This window comes from Haliotis rubra, unplaced genomic scaffold (genome assembly GCF_003918875.1).
Source record: "Haliotis rubra isolate DU_JTF1 unplaced genomic scaffold, ASM391887v1 Scf156, whole genome shotgun sequence".
Classification (NCBI taxonomy): domain Eukaryota; kingdom Metazoa; phylum Mollusca; class Gastropoda; order Lepetellida; family Haliotidae; genus Haliotis; species Haliotis rubra.
In genome coordinates, this window is record NW_025765514.1 from 27,576 (window position 1) to 48,456 (window position 20,881).

The 20,881-nt window shown below is 41.9% G+C and overlaps 1 protein-coding gene across 1 annotated transcript in view; it reads right to left on the reverse strand.

Annotated features, from left to right (window-relative positions):
- Positions 1-10,318, reverse strand: part of LOC124270904 — a 28,487-nt gene extending 18,169 nt beyond the window's left edge. The window contains exon 1 of the mRNA XM_046705966.1: positions 9,862-10,318. Coding sequence (XP_046561922.1) covers positions 9,862-10,159 — 298 coding nt within the window. The 5' untranslated portion in view covers positions 10,160-10,318. The remainder of the gene's footprint in view (positions 1-9,861) is intronic.
- Between the last annotated feature and the right edge of the window lie 10,563 nt (positions 10,319-20,881).

Genomic DNA, 20,881 nt, shown 5'->3' on the forward strand with positions numbered 1-20,881 from the left:
AGTTTCATTACTATTGCGTTTACGATATTGCAAAATTATATTGATATTACTTTAAACTAACAACCCTTTAATCGTGTACGTTCGATATTATTTATGTCACTGTCTCAAACAAAACAAGACAAGTATCAACAACGTGTCCCAACAACTAAGTACTGAACTTTTTCTCTGTATATGTTGCTCTCTACGAGGCTAGCCTTATGATGTAGGCAAACAACTTGGCGTGCTCGCAACACCATGCGTGTCTTTTGACGCCTGCTGTAGCGCTGGAATGTTTGTAGTAAATGGTCTATTTGTGTGTGGACCGCATACTTCGGAGGCATCGGCCGTACGCCCGACCCACGGGCTGGAATCAATGGCAGATAGCGTAAGGGGTATACACACTGCCCCTCATAAGACGCTCTTCACGGACAAGTCAAATTTAATGTACACCGATGATGGTTTTGGTCGTGAGGAAATATTTAATTGAAGAACGTGTAAAGATGGTGAGATGACAGGTACCAACCACTACTTAATCAATTATACCTGTGCGGCGGGAACGTCAACAAGGGATTTGACACTATCAGCTTTATTGGGGAACGGGTTTGCACGGAAAAACATGACCACTGTTTTGTGGAATATTTACAGATTAATGCAAGTATGCTGTGCCATTTGTATTTGAGCCAAGTACTTTAGCTTTCAAACGTTTGAGTTATGAGTGAGTGAGTGAGTCCGACATATACAGTTATTTCAGTGGGAACATGATGAATATGGTGCTCGAGTGATGCATGGAGAACACGTGTGACAACATAAAGGATATGATATCTAAGCACATTGGCTGCTGAAGATCAATCCTAACCTGTATCTTCATGATACGTCTGTTCGTGTGTGCGTCCGTGCATGTGTGTCCCGGGGGTTGGTAAGTGCGTCCGTGCGTGTGTGTGAAGATGGTTTAGGGTGGAGGAGAGAAAATTACACCAAAACTTCAGGGATAGTGAATACAATACACCATGTCGGACGAGATATGAGAGTACCGAGTATTAATTAGACTTGGACTATCTCTTAGGTAATCATTAACAGTTTAAATGATATTTTTTTTAAAAGCATAAATATAAAAACGCATTGTCCCTTTAACTGACTGGCGTCCTTGTACCTGCCTCTTTAAATGATAGAATTACTCTATACATCCATGGACTTTGCATTCAGTACAGCCTTGGAGCAAGCCTAAGTATTACTTGACACGCAAGTTTACCCACAGGCAAACTGTAGCGCAAACAGGGTTGCGCAACAAAGAGCGCTTCGCTCGCATATACGAAGACTGGTCATTTTCCCTTTGTTGCGCAACCCTGTTTGCCTGTGGTTTACCGGACGACATTACACAAGGACAACACTACTTTGAGAATCTCGTAAAATATATCCTGCTTTTTAGATGTTCTTTTACCTTTCTTTATATTTCCTTTGAAAATAATGCAGTTATTCCAAAATATCTGATCGTGTGTAAACAACATTTGTGGTTCACATTCTTTGTTGATATAAAGTAGGTACTTGACGACCTCATACAACTCATCAGCTGAATCTGATCACACTGTTTCAGGATCTGCACCAGACATCTGATTTCGTCAATCTCCTTGTGACTAGATGAATCTAACATCGCCGCCGTTAGCAACTACTGTGCCAGTTTTGCAATAGGAGTATGGACATGCTGTGAAGGCTAGTCAGGTCAGCCTGACACACGTGTATATACATGTGAACTTTCCATCGCAGTCTGCCTGATGTGGGTGTTACATAACAGATAGGGGAGTCTGAGGCAGCGCCATCTGGTGTCAAGGAGACAGCTGCTTCCTGGGCCGCTGTTCTGGGGTAAACAAAAACTGAAGTTCTTCTCTTCTTTCAGTACATGCACGGATTTAACATGCAAATTAACTAAAATCCACGGATTGTGTAATTCACAGCTGATATTCATCAAATTGTGTTATTTCCTGCGCTAACAGACTAAGGCTTACTCCACGAATATGTATACGTTGGACAGAAACAAATAAACCCATTTAATAGATAAGAAGCCCCTGTGAGGCTGAAGGGGTCATTGTCGGCACGGGTGCTACAGATATGTACCCCAGGTACGTTTCTGTATACAGAAACGTACCATGTATACAGAAACGCATCCTGTATACAGAAACGTACCATGTATACAGAAACGCATCCTGTATACAGAAACGTACCATGTATACAGAAACGCATCCTGTATACAGAAACGTACCATGTATACAGAAACGCATCCTGTATACAGAAACGTTCTGTACTCAGAATCAGAATATAGACACATACCCTATGAGTAGGGCTGGGACGGGTAACCCGGATACCCGGGACGGTTGGGTAATGAGTTGGACCCGGGTACCCGTCTGAATAGGACCCGTTATGATCATGTGACTAATATATTAAACTATGTAATATGCTTCTTTCGTGGTTAAAAGGTTGCATTGTCTTTGAAGATTTAGACATAATTGTGCAGTCACCTGTTTTGAATATAATACACTCGAAATAAAACAAAAAATATAAAAAATAAAATAAAAAACTCGAAATTGTAGCCTCCGAGCTGAAGAATATATTGCCACTTCTTACATAGTTGATGTCAGGAATTAACATGACGGGTTTCCGGGTAGGGTAAGGTAGTAGGTGGTGGGGTAACCGGGAAGAAAATATGGACCCGTCCCAGCCCTACCTACGAGTCCATTCCGCATTGTGGAGTTTTCTTGACCGGAACTGTCTTAACGTTGTATTAGATGCATTTGATTGCCTTATGTAAGAAACGACCATACACAGAAACGAATATTTCGCGATACACAAGACCACTAGCAAACAACATACTGTTTCGGTTTTGTGTTGTGGAATATGGACTCTATCGCCGTTTAGGCTTTGTTTAGGGTACATTTCTGTATTAACGTACCTTGGGTACATATGGCGGAAGGGGACATTTTGTGGTACAGCTGATTCTCCACAACACTTTCGCATCACCATCGGTTCCCGATTCTTTACACTACACAGGGAGCGTCCTAGCACCATATGTATGTTGTACAGGTACCTGAAGTCCTGAATATTTCGGGAAAATGCTGTTCCCAAAAACTCCAGTGGTGTTTGTTCTCGTAAACATGTATACCACCAAAATTCACCATAGCTCTATGTTAAAGAAAGAACTTTACCACTTTAAACTAAATATATTTGATGCTACTATTTGGGTAGGATTTCATTATGGTAGCCGTCTCTGTAGCAGTAGCATATGGAGGTCGCGCCGTATATAGTAGTAGCTTGTCAGTGACTGAGTGAGTGAGTATGGTTTTACGCCGCTTTTAGCAATATTCCAGTAATATCACGGCGGGGGACACCAGAAATGGGTTTCACACATTGTACCCATGAGGGGAATCGAACCCGAGTCTTCAGCGTGACGAGCGAACGCTTTAACCACTAGGCTACCCCACCGCCCCCTGCAGTAGCATATGGTAAAGGCAAGAGTGAGTGAGTTAATTTTTAGCGTCACATCGGCAATATGGCAGCCATATCGTGACGAGAACAATTCAATTTATATCAATATTAAAATCAAAAAATTTGGAACGTAAAAGTTTTGGTAAAGGCAAGAGACATTCGAGTGAAAATGTCAAGAAGTGTGCACACGTAGACTGTGCATTAACGATACATCTGGACGCGATGGCATGATCCGGAAGGAGTGCGGACTTTGTTTGTTTGAAGAGTTCCATGTTGCATGTGATTCATGCCGGCTGCACGACCTCGGAAAACGTGGCGTCTGCAGATGGATACGGAGGAGAGTTGGGGAAACAAATTACTAACATGTCACGGTTTTTAGATAGCCGTTGGAACGTCAAGCTCATTCCGACGAACCCCTTTTGTTTCTTTTTAACATCAAGGATCGACGCTATACGAAAGGTTGCTGTGGCACAGGCTGTGATCGTGTGACCACAAGGCCTCCTCTATAACTGCCTCATTCAGTGAAGTGAGTGAATACGGTTTTATGCCGCTATATAACAGTAATATCAGGCAACTGACACCAGGAATATAATGATAATCGACCCTGAGCTTTCGGCGTGACGACCGAACCGCTATTCTACCACGCTACAACCTAGTGTGCGAAATAGGCACTGGCCCGATAGCCCGTGGCTAGTAAAAATCCAGTCGGGCCAGTAAATCGTCACTGGCCCGACTGGCTAGTGAATTTTCATAGGGTCATTTTGTAAATATTTCACTCTCTCCGACTTGTTAAGTTATAATACACTTTTAAATCATGCAGAATTATGGCACGTTAAAATGTTCATCATATTAGCAGCTTAAAGACCCGTGTCTACATTAAAATTTCGGGCTAGTGAATTATTTTGTGGGCTAGTAACTTTCTGGCATAACTATCCCGACTTACTCGCAAAATTCGGAACATATTTCGCACACTGCTACAACTATGCTGAAGGAGTTCAGTATGGACATGGGGTGTAGGAGTTCAGTATGGACATGGGGTGTAGGAGTTCTGTATGGACATGGAGTGTAGGGGTTCAGTATGGACATGGGGTGTAGGGGTTCAGTATGGACATGGGGTGTAGGGGTTCAGTATGGACATGGGGTGTAGGGGTTCAGTATGGACATGGGGGTGTAGGGTTCAGTATGGACATGGGGTGTAGGGGTAGTATGGACAGGGGTTCAGTATGGACATGTAGGGTGTATGGACATGGGGTGTAGGGGTTCAGTGGACATGGACATGGGGTGTAGGGGTTCAGTATGGACATGGGGTGTAGGGGTTCAGTATGGACATGGGGTGTAGGGGTTCAGTATGGACATGGGGTGTAGGAGTTCAGTATGGACATGGGGTGTAGGGGTTCAGTATGGACATGGGGTGTAGGGGTTCAGTATGGACATGGGGTGTAGGAGTTCAGTATGGACATGGGTGTAGGAGTTCAGTATGGACATGGGGTGTAGGGGGTTCTGTATGGACAGTATGGACATGGGGTGTAGGGGTTCAGTATGGACATGGGGTGTAGGGTTCAGTATGGACATGGGGGTAGGGTGTTCTAGTATGGGGGTTAGGAGTATGGGGTGTAGGGGTTCAGTATGTATGGACATGGGGTGTAGGGGGAGTTCAGTATGGACATATGGGGGTGTATGGACATGGGGTGTAGGAGTTCAGTATGGACATGGGGTGTAGGAGTTCAGTATGGACATGGGGTGTAGGGAGTTCAGTATGGACATGGGGTGTAGGAGTTCAGTATGGACATGGGGTGTAGGGGTTCAGTATGGACATGGTGTAGGAGTTCAGTATGGACATGGGGTGTAGGAGTTCAGTATATGGAGTTCATGGGTTCAGTGACATGGTGTGTAGGAGTTCAGTATCATGGGGGTGTAGGGTTCAGTATGGACATGGGGTGTAGGAGTTCAGTATGGACATGGGGTGTAGGAGTTCTGTATGGACATGGGGTGTAGGAGTTCAGTATGGACATGGGGTGTAGGGGTTCTGTATGGACATGGAGTGTTCGGAGTACATTGGAGGACACAGCCCATCAGCCCTTGCGTTAACGTCCGTCGACATCAGCGCTTGTTTTCAATGGTTGGGGGACCACAGGCTGCATATCTCGCTCAACAAACATTTTTCGCGCCATAATGTTGAGTGATTTGTGTTTTCTCTTTTTTGTATGCTTGGTTTTCTCAGTGTATTTTCTCACACCAGCCCGCGATTGTTGGGTGAGCCGGACTCCGTCCTTCGACCGTGGCATCTAATCAACAGCGGCTCTACACGCGATAACACCAGATCGTGAGATCCAGTCAGACGCCCTCATATTCGCGGACTAAAAACAAGGGCACATATGCCCCATAGGGTAGCCTAAATCGTTGGCAAATTGAACTTTGTGACATAACACAAACACATGAGACTGAACTGGACAAACATGGCCGGCTGCACTTCACAACAGAAACCACCGACAATTAAAATATTGTGTTAAAAAGAGAAAACATTGCTTTTAAATGTTAGAATAAGTAATTTTTGCCAAGTGGACGAAACATTCCTAAATAATCAATGAAGGGCAATATATGGCGGCAAACTTCAAAGACGGGACTCTGGGAATGTCGGAACACTGGAATTTCAAGAGAAATATTTTGTTGTTACTGCTGTTGTCTTTGTGACGCGGTTGTTGAAAGACCACAGCTTTTCAGATTTCAAAAATATGAAAGTGTGGGCTGCCACATTTTGTTTCCTTCAAAGCCAAGTATTTCATCACGTATAACAGCGTATATCCTTTGTTTCCTACAAAGCCCAGTACATCATCACGTGTATCACGTGAATCCTTTGTTTCCTACAAAGCCATTTAAGTATATCATCACGTGTATCAGCGTGAATCCTTTGTTTCCTACAAATTCAAGTATATCATCACGTATATCAGCGTGGATCCTTTGTTTCCTACAAAGCCACGTATATCATCACGTATATCAGCGTGAATCCGTTGTTTCCTACAAAGCCAAGTATATCATTACGTATATCAGCGTGAATCCTTTGTTTCCTACAAAGCCAATTAAGTATATCATCACGTATATCAGCGTGAAGCCTTTGTTTCCTACAAATCCAAGTATATCATCACGTATATCAGCGTGAATTCTTTTGTTTCCTACAAAGTCGCTCTATACCATGCGACAGTCATTCCAAATTATCAATACACACCAACAGTTCCGTTATGGTTTAGACCGTTTTAATTCCAGTAATATTACGACGGGATATCTGAGCCCCGTTCCTCAATGGGATTATAGCGCTATAAAATAACTCCCAAACTTTAACATTGGCGTACGACATCGCTGCCGTTGTTTTGTGGAAACGTCCTTCAAGTATAGTACCCGTGTTGGAATCGAACCCGGGATTCATCTTCAAAATCAAATATTTTAACCACTGTGCTACCCCGCTGTCCTCTACCACTTGAGGCCTCTTAACACATGCGTTAACCTATAGTCAAATTGTATCGACAGTTGGAGATTTGAATTGGCATTGTGATTGAAGCTGTATCAATGAAGGCTGGGTTTCAGTTTCTTAATGCTTTCAATGAGACTGGTGCCAGAGAAAAGACATAAATTGCCACTTTTCAAAATATTCCAGCAATATCCCGGCGAGGGAAACAGAAATGGGCTTCACACATTGTACCCATGTGAAGAATCGAACACGGGCGGTCGGCGTGTCGAGCGAATTCTTTAACCACTAGGCTACCCCACCGCCCCATCGTTAAATGAATATTGTGATGTAGTTATTCATCCTCAATAATGCCTCCGTGATGTCACAATATCTGACACAACACACAGGAAAACCAAGGATGGAGTATTCCCAATCACTTTCTAGTCCCAATCACACAACAATATTTTGTTGCCTGCCAAAATAACAATCAGCTAATTAATCGCCATTGCTAACACGTCTCTAAGGTCCTCAAGAACAGCCGATTCCTGAGATTCGATATATAAATGTTAATTTGCTCTAGACTAAAAGCACGGACGACCTTTAAGCCATAATACCAGCTACATGTGCCTTATACATGTACTCTCCATCTACCGAAGGAACTCAGAGGGCTGCATGTTTGCGATCGTCTGCCAGTGGTCTCCATGGTTACATAACTGTCGTCTGCTTGACGCAGCTACCTGTTTGACCAGCACCCGACCCTGGGTCCGAGGCCATGAAGCCCACTGTGACCGAGAGTAAACAACATTACGCAGATTAAAACTGACATGTTTACAAATCCCCCGGGAAGGATCACCAGACAGTGTACAGTCACAGTTGACTTTTGAATACCTTTTCCATACAAGCGGTATCAGGGATGACGTCAGTTGACTACCAGTATCTCAAAACTGGACCAGGGGCTCATACGTCATATCTCAGCAAAACGTACGTTTTGATACTACAAAATGTTTCAACGAAGCAGTTATTATAGTAAATATAACAAACATAATTTTAAACGGTATTGATATCATAGTGCGGGGTCAGAGTAAATATATATATTTTTCAATTTTTAGTATTTTAAAACTATCTGTTTGTTCTGTTGGAGAGCTTATGCATGGCATGACGCCATTTTGTCCTTAAGTGACAATGAATGTGTCTTTCATCAACATCAATGAAAAATGTCACAAAAACATTAATAAGATTTAACTTTGCTCTTTTTTTCCTTCAATTAGGATTGCCGTGTTGTCGGTATATGTAAATATATGACGTTGGTGAATCACGTGACGGTGTTTCACGCGCTAGACCCACAATGCACTCTGTATGAATCAGACCTCAAAATGAGTTCTTGAACAGCTGGAGAATTATTTGAATTACGTATGTGAGATGTTTAACACTGCGCCTCAGCCAAAATAAACGAACGCTGATGATAGAGAGTGTTGACTCACTGGCAAAATGAACGATCCTTGGAATACAAAAATGGAAAAATGCATGGGATTATATCTTATCGCTTTCAGTATTAATATCATTGGAATAATATGTTACAATACTGGTTGAAGTAACTAAAAATATGTCAGTGATGACTACAATCTAGGGACAGTCCATGGTAGACTTGAAAATGGTTCTCTTAGGCCCCTCTTTGCAGTACGTGACCAGATTGGGCTGCCGAAGATGATTTTAATGTTTTCAACGTATATGTTAGTTGAAGCCCTGGTATACGTGGCAATGTTTATATTGTAGACCAACACGTATAATCACTTGACATCGATGAACAGGACACTTCCCGCTAAGCTCAACACCAACGCGGAACTCACGCCAGTTGAAGATGTTGACAATATCTCAGATAAAGCATAGCCGGCTGTTTTTAAATTCAGGGGATAAATTTACATTTCGGAAGCTAAATTTGCTCCTCTGGGTCCCTGCATACCAAAATTCCTGGTACAGAATTAAGGCGGACATGTATTTATGTTTTCCACTTTTAAACAGACTTTTCACGAAGATAACATATGTGATTTGACAATAATGATATTTATAGCTTCGATTCCGATATAAAGGTATGAAAAGTGTAAAAGTTGCGTTTTAAACTGTTTTTAAGGCAATTAATTTGCTGGGAGCTGAGCAAGTTTGTGTCAATTTACACTAAAGAAGAAAAATTCGTAAAATATCCATGTTCTGCAAACGTTCAATCGCGTTTGATATCTGACCTATTTTCCCTTCTCACCGGAGGGGTCTCCCGCAACACCATAACTATTGCTTCATGTACTGGGGTAAAGGCGAATGAATACCTCATACAGGAGGGTAAATATACCCGTATACAAGAGCCGGGCTTCACCTTCTCTATAGTCGGGTACACAATACCCGCGATTCATAACACCCTGTTGCACCTGACGGACCTTAACCTTAGGAAATAAAGAAAAAGCTGGGCTTAAAAACACATTTACTCTGTTATATCACAGATTCTACCCGATATGTTTTTATTTCAGCACGGTCTCTCGTTTTAGATATTAAGATGTCGCAATATCGTTAGTCGGTACTTCAACGATTTTAAAAATAATGTTTTCTTAAATTGTGATTTGTATATATTTCTCGTCATGTCGCTAGTTTTCAGTTTCCTTGTAGGTTGTGTGAGTGAGTTACTATTTACGGTCGCATCGGCAATCTCTAAGTCATACAGCGACTGGTTAAATAACAGAAATTTTAGAAAAATAATAAGAATATATTACTGTTATAAACAGAACCCCTTAACATATTATTGAATGCTGTATCGTCATGTACTGTGTGGAGTTTCTGAATAAAATATATATTTTCGAGCACATGTGTAAGTCACAAACACAAATTGAAACGAAACATTACATTTTACAAATATTGTAAATATATAGTTAATGCTTGGCACTAATAATAATTGTGTGACAACATAGAGGTGTGAAAATTACCTCTACAAATCCCATGGGTAGCTTCTTGAGTGTCTCCCAGACATTCGTATCCAAGTTCAGTGTCACACAAAGATCCAGGGGGGTCATCTTCTCCTTCCACGTACCCACACGTCTCCCCCAGCATGCGATGGCAGCACCCCCGGGCATCTCGCGGCCTGTCATCCCTACAGGGGTCGAGCGATGTACAGTTCCTTCCCAATGCCTCGCCTACAATGGCGAGGATCACAAGTAGATACAAATACAATGCTGTCCCCGACATCCGCGTTAAGTCTCTGAGAGAAATCACATTGATGTACATGTAGCCGATGATGTCTTCGGGGTAGGAGTTAGAATGTCGTCGTTGTCCACCCGGCCGACCGACCAACTCAGCTGTCTCACAGTTGGTATACTCGGGACGGTTCAGCGTACACAGGCTTATGCCTGTACTCTATACGCGAGCTCTGAACAGCATTGGGTGTATGGATACAAGAATGAAAAGTGATACCCATTGAAGACGGTGAGATATTTATAGCCGGTTAGGCTGTCGACGTTGTTCGCTTCTCCATAAACTCATCAGGGTAACGGGTGTGGTAGTGGCTACGTTGTCTCAGACGTTGTCGCTCACAATGTGAGTGTTGTCGCTGCTTCCAAATCGTCGTCAGAGTAAGCGCCGTTTCAGCATATTGCCAGCCATTCAGTCGTGCCTTTAGCTTGGCCGAACATTTGCTCTCAATATTTGTCTAACAACTCAAGGAAAACAATACACTGAAAGCGTCAAACTTGAGATTCTCAAAGTGTGATTTCGCGTGAAATGACTAAACATTCTAAGAAAATTTACATTCTGATTTCCCACCGGTCCGGTTTGTAGTATTTCGGGGTTATCCGACTGACCAGAGATTGTGGGTATTGTCCGATCGCCTCTAGAGAAACAAGAATGCAGACAATTGTTTATCTCAAAATATTCCCAGCTGTGTGTTAATACGGGTTAAATCTCACCGATGTTATGGACTTCCTGATAAAAACAAGTCTCTTTGTAAAAAGTTCTGCTTGTGTTCTAGCTATTGACTTCCAAACTCCTCACAACCTCGCATCACCTGGTTTCAACATATCCGCGATAGTATAGACCGTTGTACACGACTGACGCGATCTCCAACCCTGTTTGGAGTACACAACACTTGTAAAGACATTTTGTCTTTGCTAAGATGTTCTGCTGCTACACGCCAGCTGATAGCTAATTCTGTAGCAGTTTCTAGGAGCACGCCACATCGGGAATGTCAACGACTTAATCTTTATATTTCCTTCTTTAAATAATCCGCATTTATTTTTTTTATTCTAAATCGTAAAAACTACACATGTCCCTTCCAATGTGTGAATTTAACTAGATTAGATTGTTTTCCCATACTACGTGAGGGTCTCAAAAAGTAAATAATTAAAACTTGACTTAACACTGTTTCTCTAAGACCAAACATGTGCTGAAGACTCGATATATTACATCATAACGTATTCACTGAAGAGATTATACCATAAGCATATTTATGATTGACGTGTTTTGCGGAGCACAATCCATAGGTTTCAGGACATATCTTAAGGAACGAAAACATTTTTTGAAATGAGCAGACTTTATATACATAACTTTTAGATTATAACGAACTTAAACATAAGACTACTTTCTATAATATTTTTGGACATTTTAGTTTCATTTAATTTCACAGAATGTATCACTTAAGTTTTAAAGAAATATATCATGAAATTGTCAGTTTGTCTTTGAGGTTGCTTTGGAGGAAATGTATAGCGTCAACAAAGGAGAATATTTATTCTGGGTTGTCTGCCCGAACAGAATATGTTGGGTGTAAAATCAAAATAATGGTGAGAAACTTAAAAGAATGGACCAATGAAAATATTTGATGACACCGGGTGTTCACGAAAATGGGGAGTATACCCTGCTGCTCCGGTCTCACCCTGCTGCTCCGGTTTCACCCGATTACACTGACGTGGTGACAAGATACAACATGTTAATACATGATCGCTTTGTACAACATGAGATGTGGTGAACTTTACTCGTTTATACGAAAAGAGGTAAATACATGATTTCAAACTAGTAAATGACGTGACAAGATACAGCACAATACATGATCACACCTGACGTGGTGACAATATACAGCACAATACATGATCAAACCTGACGTGGTGACAATATACAACACAATACATGATCACACCTGACGTGGTGACAATATACAGCACAATACATGATCACACCTGACGTGGTGACAATATACAGCATGACAATGACGTGGTGATACACACCATGATCACGTGGTGACAATATACAGCACAATACATGATCACACCTGACGTGGTGACAATATACAGCACAATACATGATCACGCCTGACGTGGTGACAATATACAGCACAATACATGATCACACCTGACGTGGTGACAATATACAGCACAATACATGATCAAACCTGTCGTGGTGACAATATACAGCACAATACATGATCACACCTGACGTGGTGACAATATACAGCACAATACACGTGGTGATACAGCACAATACATGATCACACCTGACGTGGTGACAAGATACAGCACAATACATGATCAAACCTGACGTGGTGACAATATACAGCACAATACATGATCACACCTGACGTGGTGACAATATACAGCACAATACATGACCTGACGTGGTGACAAGATACACACAATACATGACGTGGTGACACAAACATGATCACACCTGATACAATATACAGCACAATACATGATCACACCTGACGTGGTGACAAGATACAGCAATACATGATCAAACCTTATCATGGTGACAAGATACAGCACAATACATGATCAAACTTGACGTGGTGACAATATACAGCAGAATACATGATCAAACCTGACGTGGTGACAAGATACAGCACAATACATGATCAAACCTGACGTGGTGACAAGATACAGCACAATACATGATCAAACCTGACGTGGTGACAAGATACAGCACAATACATGATCAAACCTGACGTGGTGACAAGATACAGCACAATACATGATCAAACAATACAGAAGTTATCACTACAGCGATAGCTCTTTAAACTGGGATGATAAACGATTCCTATTCTTCAAGGTGATAAATCAGAGTAAATACATCGTCAATAAAGTCACATGGACTGCAGGTGAATTGTAAACACGACACAAGAGGCCATGAAAGCCCTAGTGTGCGCGGGACAAGGTTTAGCTGTTGGGATGTTAATTACAAGCAAGTTGTGCGAGGACCAGCAGGTGCTCGCGGTCGTCTCCATAGATGCTTTACTGTATAGAGATACGAAGCCAACAAGTGCGTGGGCCGACAGATAACAATGATATCCTTCACTACCAACTTGTGCCTTGCGAAGCTGAACACTTGACATGTCTGCATTACAACGTGTATTACATGACAAAGGGGGCTTTATCATGAAATATATATTAAAAAAAACGTCGGTAAAAGCTACTGATATATTCATTTCTTACAATCATGCTCAGTATTTTCTCTTCGAAATGAATTTTGTTTGTATGAAAATGTTTCTGGCTTAGATATTTGAGTTCCCTTACATCATAGCGATGACTAAAAGAGAAAATACCTGTTTCCACTTAAACCATATCTTCATCCATGTATGTGCTTTTCTCGAAATGCCCATGGATATATACTCTCCCCAAAAAGAAACGCATATAGGATTTTCAATATTATTTTTATGTTTATTTTGAAACATCTTGTAGGCTTTATGAGTCAATGAATTATAGCGAAATTGCACAATGGGAATGCAGACTTATCCGTCTTTGGCACCAACTCGAGGAAAGTCAGTTTGAGTGTCACATGGAGACGTGTGGTGACGCTGAAGTCAATACCTCGTGTGACCACCGTGGGCATCCAGAACTGCACGGCATCGCCTCGGCATCTAACGAATAAGTCTCAGAATCTCGTGTAGCCCAATCGCAGCCCACTCTGCCTGTAGTGCCTGTGCGAGTTGCTGAAGTGTCTGGGTCTGTGGGTTACGGCGTCGCACCCGTCTGTCCAGGGCATCCAACAGATGTTCGATCGGGTTTAAGTCCAGTGATCTTGAGGGCCAGATCTTGTGCTGTATCTTGTCACCACGTCAGGTTTGATCATGTATTGTCCTGTACCTTGACACCATGTAAGGTTTGATCATGCATTGTCCTGCACTGAAAGAAGCAGTTATGTTTGTGTACCATGATAATGCTTTGATGTTCATGAGCGTGTAAAGAACCTGCCCAGTTTGGTTCTCCTCACACGGTATCCGGTCCCAAGTCCATTCATGGTGAGCTCAACCATGCTATGGCTGCACTATTGCTAACAGCAACAGCAATCAATCACCGTTACGCAACATACTCCAACAACATTATTTGCTCAGCAATCACATATACTCGTGCTAACAACACCTTTACTATAAATATATGACGGTTGATTGCTTGGTCTCAGTGCATAACGTCACGTTCTTCAGAACAATGGGTAGGTGTTTGTGGCCCAGTAGACCTTTAACTGTGAATGAGCATATTCGTATCTCACAGAAAAAAACGCAAAGAAAATAATCTGCCGACATGTTCAAGGACACTTGTGTTCATACCGAATTCAAATGGGTAGCAATTCGTTCAAGACGAATGTGATTTGCACTCTAGAAAATAAAATTAAACAGGTAGAACAGAGGCTTATTGTTTGAATTGTCCGGCACCTTGCTTGGGTTTTGTTGTTTTGTTAAGGACCCGCGCCACAAAACAGATTCCACCGAGATCGCCTCGTCAGACGGGATCGAAGTAGATGCATTTCTACTGATAAGGACTACCAAATTGTATACTGTCAGAGAAAATATTAGAAAAGACTGATTTTGAAGAAATTCTGATAATGTGTGTTCTCAATATTTACAAAATATGAAATTACTTCTTTGAACATGTGAGAATAATGTACATGAAGAGGGGTAACTTCTTGATTATCTATGCCGTGATATTTGGTTTCCTAGTCTTTAGGGAATATTTCTACATTCGTAATGAATCAATAGCAAGAAGAAAAGTATAAGTTAATGATTAAGATTTAATATTCTGAAAGCAGTGACTGCCGATTCCAGTTTGAGGGGAGAGTGAGTTTGATTCCTATTTGACGTGACGGTGAGTTGAAGAAAATACACACGAGCTTTTGTCAGGGTCACGAGGTCAGGGTCGTAGACATTCTTGCACTGGAAAACACGACTGAGTAGACAAAGGCATCACTTCTTTGGATATCACAGAAAAGTATTATAGTTTAGTGCCATAAAGAAACATGGTCATACTTCAGGTACCGCATGGCGTATGGTCGAAATGGCTCTTATCATGACATGCACTCGGGACATCTAGCTGTGTAAATGCATCTTTATACCACAAGCAAACAGTCTAAACAAGTCGATTAAACCATGATTAATAAACCCATGCATCAAAGAGGGACTCGTATTACAAAGAGGAACGGTGGCTTCCGACAGTCAGTATTTGCTGAAGAGAACACAGATGTACAGCCAGCAACTGGAGAGTCCTTGTCCCACGGAAAAACTGTAATGTCCTACGTCTTTCTTCAGCTGTCATCTTTCATGTTGAGAGCACACCCCACAAGGGTATTTGATCCGGTTTATTTGACTAGTGGGCTGGCGCTGGCCATACATTAGTAAGCATACATCTCTTGATGGAGTCGCTGAATTGACAAAAGACTGAGTGGCATTCATCCATAAGCTAATTGGCACGACAAGGAGATCTACTGAAACCCGTGTCATTACGGATCGAGTCTGTATTGCCGAGTACGCAACGATTACTCCAGTGAAGTCCCGTTATAAGGACAGGGACAGACTGTATTGACACTATAACCAGCTACGGTGTGAAAACCACGTGTCATGGATTAAAATTTCTGGATTTCCTTGTCGGGTAGCTCGGATTTCTTTCCGTACTGGCACGAAAGGTTACTGGTCTATAAAAAGACTTCTGATTTGAATGCTATCGTGTCTTGATTAAATGGCTGGGAACAGATAGCATCAGATATGATGACAAACATAATATACGTTCGTCATATCGAGGTTTGCATTATAAAAACCTAAAAGCGCCTCGTCATTGCATTTAAATAATAGCATTGCGATAATACAAAGTTGCTTAAACAACATAACACATAACAAAATCTCTGTCGCAGCTTTCTCACGGTAGAGGAGTGATAAAAGCAAATATCTATTCTGCACGGGACGAATTCATCCATGGACAACACAACCCTCTTACCTTTATATTTGCTTGGTCAACTACTGGGGCTACTACTCCAGTAGTTACTTCATATGACGTCATGATATCTCTTGAATACTAATTTTATCCAGGTGCTCAAGTTATTGAAGAATTGACTTCAATACGTTTTGGGCATTTGTGGAGGTATATATTCGTTGTGAATACTTTGCAAAACTGCGTTTATGACTCATACGTGGAGTCCATTAACGCAAAAAACATGGTGAAGAAACTTATAAAGAAATATACTGCATACATAATGTTATGGCAGCTCTACCAATTCTATCATCAGCCAATCAAGAAAGAGTATTGGTTGGGGAAAATAGACCTGGACCACCAATATAATGCCTCGAAATCACTTTTCTATATACATATATTTGTCTAATACCCGATCCCGTGTTCATGTAGTTCGAATTATAGTCTTATTCTAGATACCGAGTAAATATAGTTCTGGTTCTATAGTCTTATACTAGATACCGAGTTAATATAGTTCGCCTTATACAGTCTTATACTAGATACCGAGTTAATATAGTTCGACTTATACAGTCTTTTACTAGATACCGAGTTAATATAGTTCGACATATACAGTCTTTTACTAGATACCGAGTTAATATAGTTCGACCTATACAGTCTTATACTAGATACCGAGTTAATATCGTTCGACTTATACAGTCTTATACTAGATACCGAGTTAATATAGTTCGACTTATACCATATACCGAGTTAATATAGTTCGGGTTCTATAGTCTTGTACTAGATACCGAGTTCATAAAGTTCGACTTATACAGTCTTATACTAGATACCGAGTTAATATAGTTCGACATATACAGTCTTATACTAGATACCTAGTAAATGTAGTTCGAGTTTTATAGTCTAATGCCAGATAGCGAGTTAATTGAGTTCGACTGCAGTCATATTCTCAGTATGTTTTGAGTGTCCATTCAGTTAACGGAGGTCAAAGACCTACATCTCTTAAAGAACCCAATCAATACTATACAAATATGGATGTTTCTACGAGGCAAGCACGGCAGGATCACGAACATTTCCTTAGTTTCATTGTTTCTAGTTTTTGGAATGTCTCATTTGACTTTCCACATATTGTGGGTTGACACTGCTTCCGCCATGTTGGCAGTGATAAAGCCGGCTACAACAACGTTAAAGTTTGTCAACATGTAAATCCAAGCTGTTTGCTGGCGAATCAGCTGGGCGAGAAGAAACGCCCAGACTATGTGCCTTCTCACATGTTGCGGTACTGACGGCAACTACTCCTAGTCTGTGCTACGTCGACGGTTTTCGTTCAGCGCTTTGGTCAGATTAGCTTAATCAGCAGCACACAAACGCAGGATCGGGGAGAACACTACAACTTTGTATGGCTCCATTTGCCAGTATTTTTAAGGTAGGTCTAACGTGTCAGAAGCGTCATCCTGGATCTAGCGCCGGCCTTGCTCTTCTGGACAGTGAAGATCCTATCCGGAATTCTATTTAGCTTAGTTTGGATAAAAGACAAAACATGAATGAATGATCACAAAATGAGAAATGATGCTGATGCAGCTTCACGCCGACCTGCATTACATGACTGCCTGGCACAAGTAGAAGCGGTGTATTCGCCTTTAGCTTAGGTATATTAAAACAGAACTGATGAAATCATTGAAAGACATCGAGAATTAAAGTATGTATATAAGTGTATAAGTACCCAATTCACTTTATCGATTCTGATTTTACAACCTGAGGTTTCAAATCACAAACTCTAGCTCTGATTGAAACAACTGGTTTGACAGTCGCATCACCGATTTACGTTCTATACTGAAAATGCAATATCTTTAACTCGCAATATTCTATTTGAAAATGCGATGATGGTATTGCAGATATAGTTCTGTGTCAATGGTGATCCAGGGGAATACAGTGAGGACATGATGGTCCAGGGGAATACAGTGAGGACATGATGTTCCAGGGGAATACAGTGAGGACATGATGTTCCAGGGGAATACAGTGAGGACATGATGTTCCAGGGGAATACAGTGAGGACATGATGTTCCAGGGGAATACAGTCAGGACATGGTGTTCCAGGGGAATACAGTCAGGACATGATGTTCCAGGGGAATACAGTGAGGACATGGTGTTCCAGGGGAATACAGTCAGGACATGATGGTCCAGGGGAATACAGTCAGGACATGATGTTCCAGGGGAATACAGTCAGGACATGATGTTCCAGGGGAATACAGTCAGGACATGATGGTCCAGGGGAATACAGTCAGGACATGATGGTCCAGGGGAATACAGTGAGGACATGCTGTTCCAGGGGAATACAGTGAGGACATGTGTTCCAGGGGAATACAGTGAGGACATGATGTTCCAGGGGAATACAGTGAGGACATGATGATCCAGGGGAATACAGTCAGGACATGATGTTCCAGGGGAATACAGTGAGGACATGATGTTCCAGGGGAATACAGTGAGGACATGATGGTCAAGGGGAATACAAACAGGACATGATGTTCCAGGGGAATACAAACGGGACATGATGGTCCAGGGGAATACAAACGGGACATGATGGTCCAGGGGAATACAGACAGGACATGATGATCCAGGGGAATACAGTGAGGACATGATGATCCAGGGGAATACAGACAGGACATGATGTTCCAGGGGAATACATGCGGGACATGATGTTCCAGGGGAATACAAACGGATCATGATGGTCCAGGGGAATACAAACGGCACATGATGGTCCAGGGGAATACAAACGGGACATGATGATCCAGGGGAATATATACGGCACATGATGGTCCAGGGGAATACATACGGGAGAAGATGATCCAGGGGAATACAAAAAAATGCGTAATGTTCCAGGGTCAATATAAAAGGGACATGATGATCAAGATGGAATAAAAAGTGGACATGTTGACCAGGAGGGAATACAAACAGGACATAATGTTATAGGGGAATAATATGGGACGTTATCTTCCAGGGTCAATGCCAAAGGGACATGGTGTTCCAGGGGATTCTCATGACACATAACACTCCTTGTAGTTTTCGGTGACCTGGTTCCACGGCACACGCATATACGCAGCTGGTTGTGTTATTTTAGTCTGAGCGGACAAAAACCCAGCCCTGTCATTCATATAGTGGGTATAGAAATACCTCGTACCGAAATACCGGCTTTACCCGCTTCAGCTATATTCAAGGAATATCTCGGCGTATCACACATTCTACCCATAAGAGCTAGGAATCGGTTCCGTGCCTTCAGACGCTTCAGCCACTTGGTACCCACACGCCAATGCTCCTACCGTGTAGGGAGTAACTCCACCAGCAGCAGCACCGGGTACATTAGCGGTCCTGTTTGACATAAGATGGCACAGGAACGATTATTATTCTTGGACCGTATTGGGATTCCGGGTTAGTATTGGTCTCAGTATACTGCTAACAACCTTTTGGTAACATAAGGGTAGGTGACTTCTTATGTTTACAATACAATCTTTCTTCACATACTGTAATATGTACCAAACTATCTTGAGCAGATGGCTATCAGTCATTATCACAATTATACGTCCAAATCATTTTGATACTGTCCAAAAGAGTGAGTGAGTTTAGTTTTAATCCGCTTTTAGAAATATTCCAGCAATATCACGGCGGGGAACACCAGGAATGAGCTTCACACATTGTAGCCATCTGGGGAATCGAACCCGGGCCTTCGCCGTGACGAGCGAACGCTTTATCCACTAGGCTACCCCACCGCCTCCTTGTCCAAAGGAACACACTGAAGGTCTTTCGGAGTGGGTTGAACGAGCGAGTGGTTTGGTCATGTGCACAAACTGAAATGGTGGATGAGGTAAATAAACAATGACAAGTCCCTTGTCTGTCGACAAGTTAATGACAACGATCTGAGAACTGAATTTAAAACGCATTCAGAGACATCGTTCCTTTATTATCTCAAATGAACATATTTACACGCCCCTGTCTCTAAATATAGTGCACACAGAGAAGAAAAGAACAAACCTTTTCTGCCCCATCCACCTGTCGTCCAAAGTCTGGCTGGCCAACAGTCAGTAGTTCTTAACACTTACAAGGAGTCCAACAGAATGACCATTACACGAAAGCACCACTACTTAAGTATTTTCATCAAATAAATGGCATAGGTGACACACAGAAAAGACACATTTAAGACAAGTGAATGAGTGAGTGAGTGAGTTTCGTTTTCCGCCGCTTTTAGCAATATTCCAGCCATATCACGGCGGGGGACACCACAAATAGGCTTCACACTTACCCAAGTTGGGAATCGAACCCAGGTCTTCAGCGAGACGAGCGAAAGCTTTAACCACTGGGCTACCGCATCGCCCCTTGTGTAAAGGAACACGCTGAAGGCCTAACTAGTCTAACTTTTCACCTGACATGGTAGATCATTTCTGCGTTCGAGGTACTGTGCCACCATATCCGTGTCTCAGCGTTTAATCATATATAATCCTTTCCACAATCAAGGAAGTAATTTCTCCCATTCTTAAAAGAATTAAACAATGCGGATTTTCAAAACCCAAGGGGTGTGCTTGAAGTTTTGCAGTGTCAGAAAAGAACTAATTACAAATTTCTAAATCAAAACATTCTATTTATTTATAACTATCCCACTATCCCAAACGACAAACTTAAGGGAAAACGTCATTCTTTGATGTGTGGTGAGGTTACTGACCATCATCTCTGATGTGTGGTGAGGTTACTGACCGTCATCTCTGATGTGTGGTGAGGTTACTGACCGTCATCTCTGATGTATGGT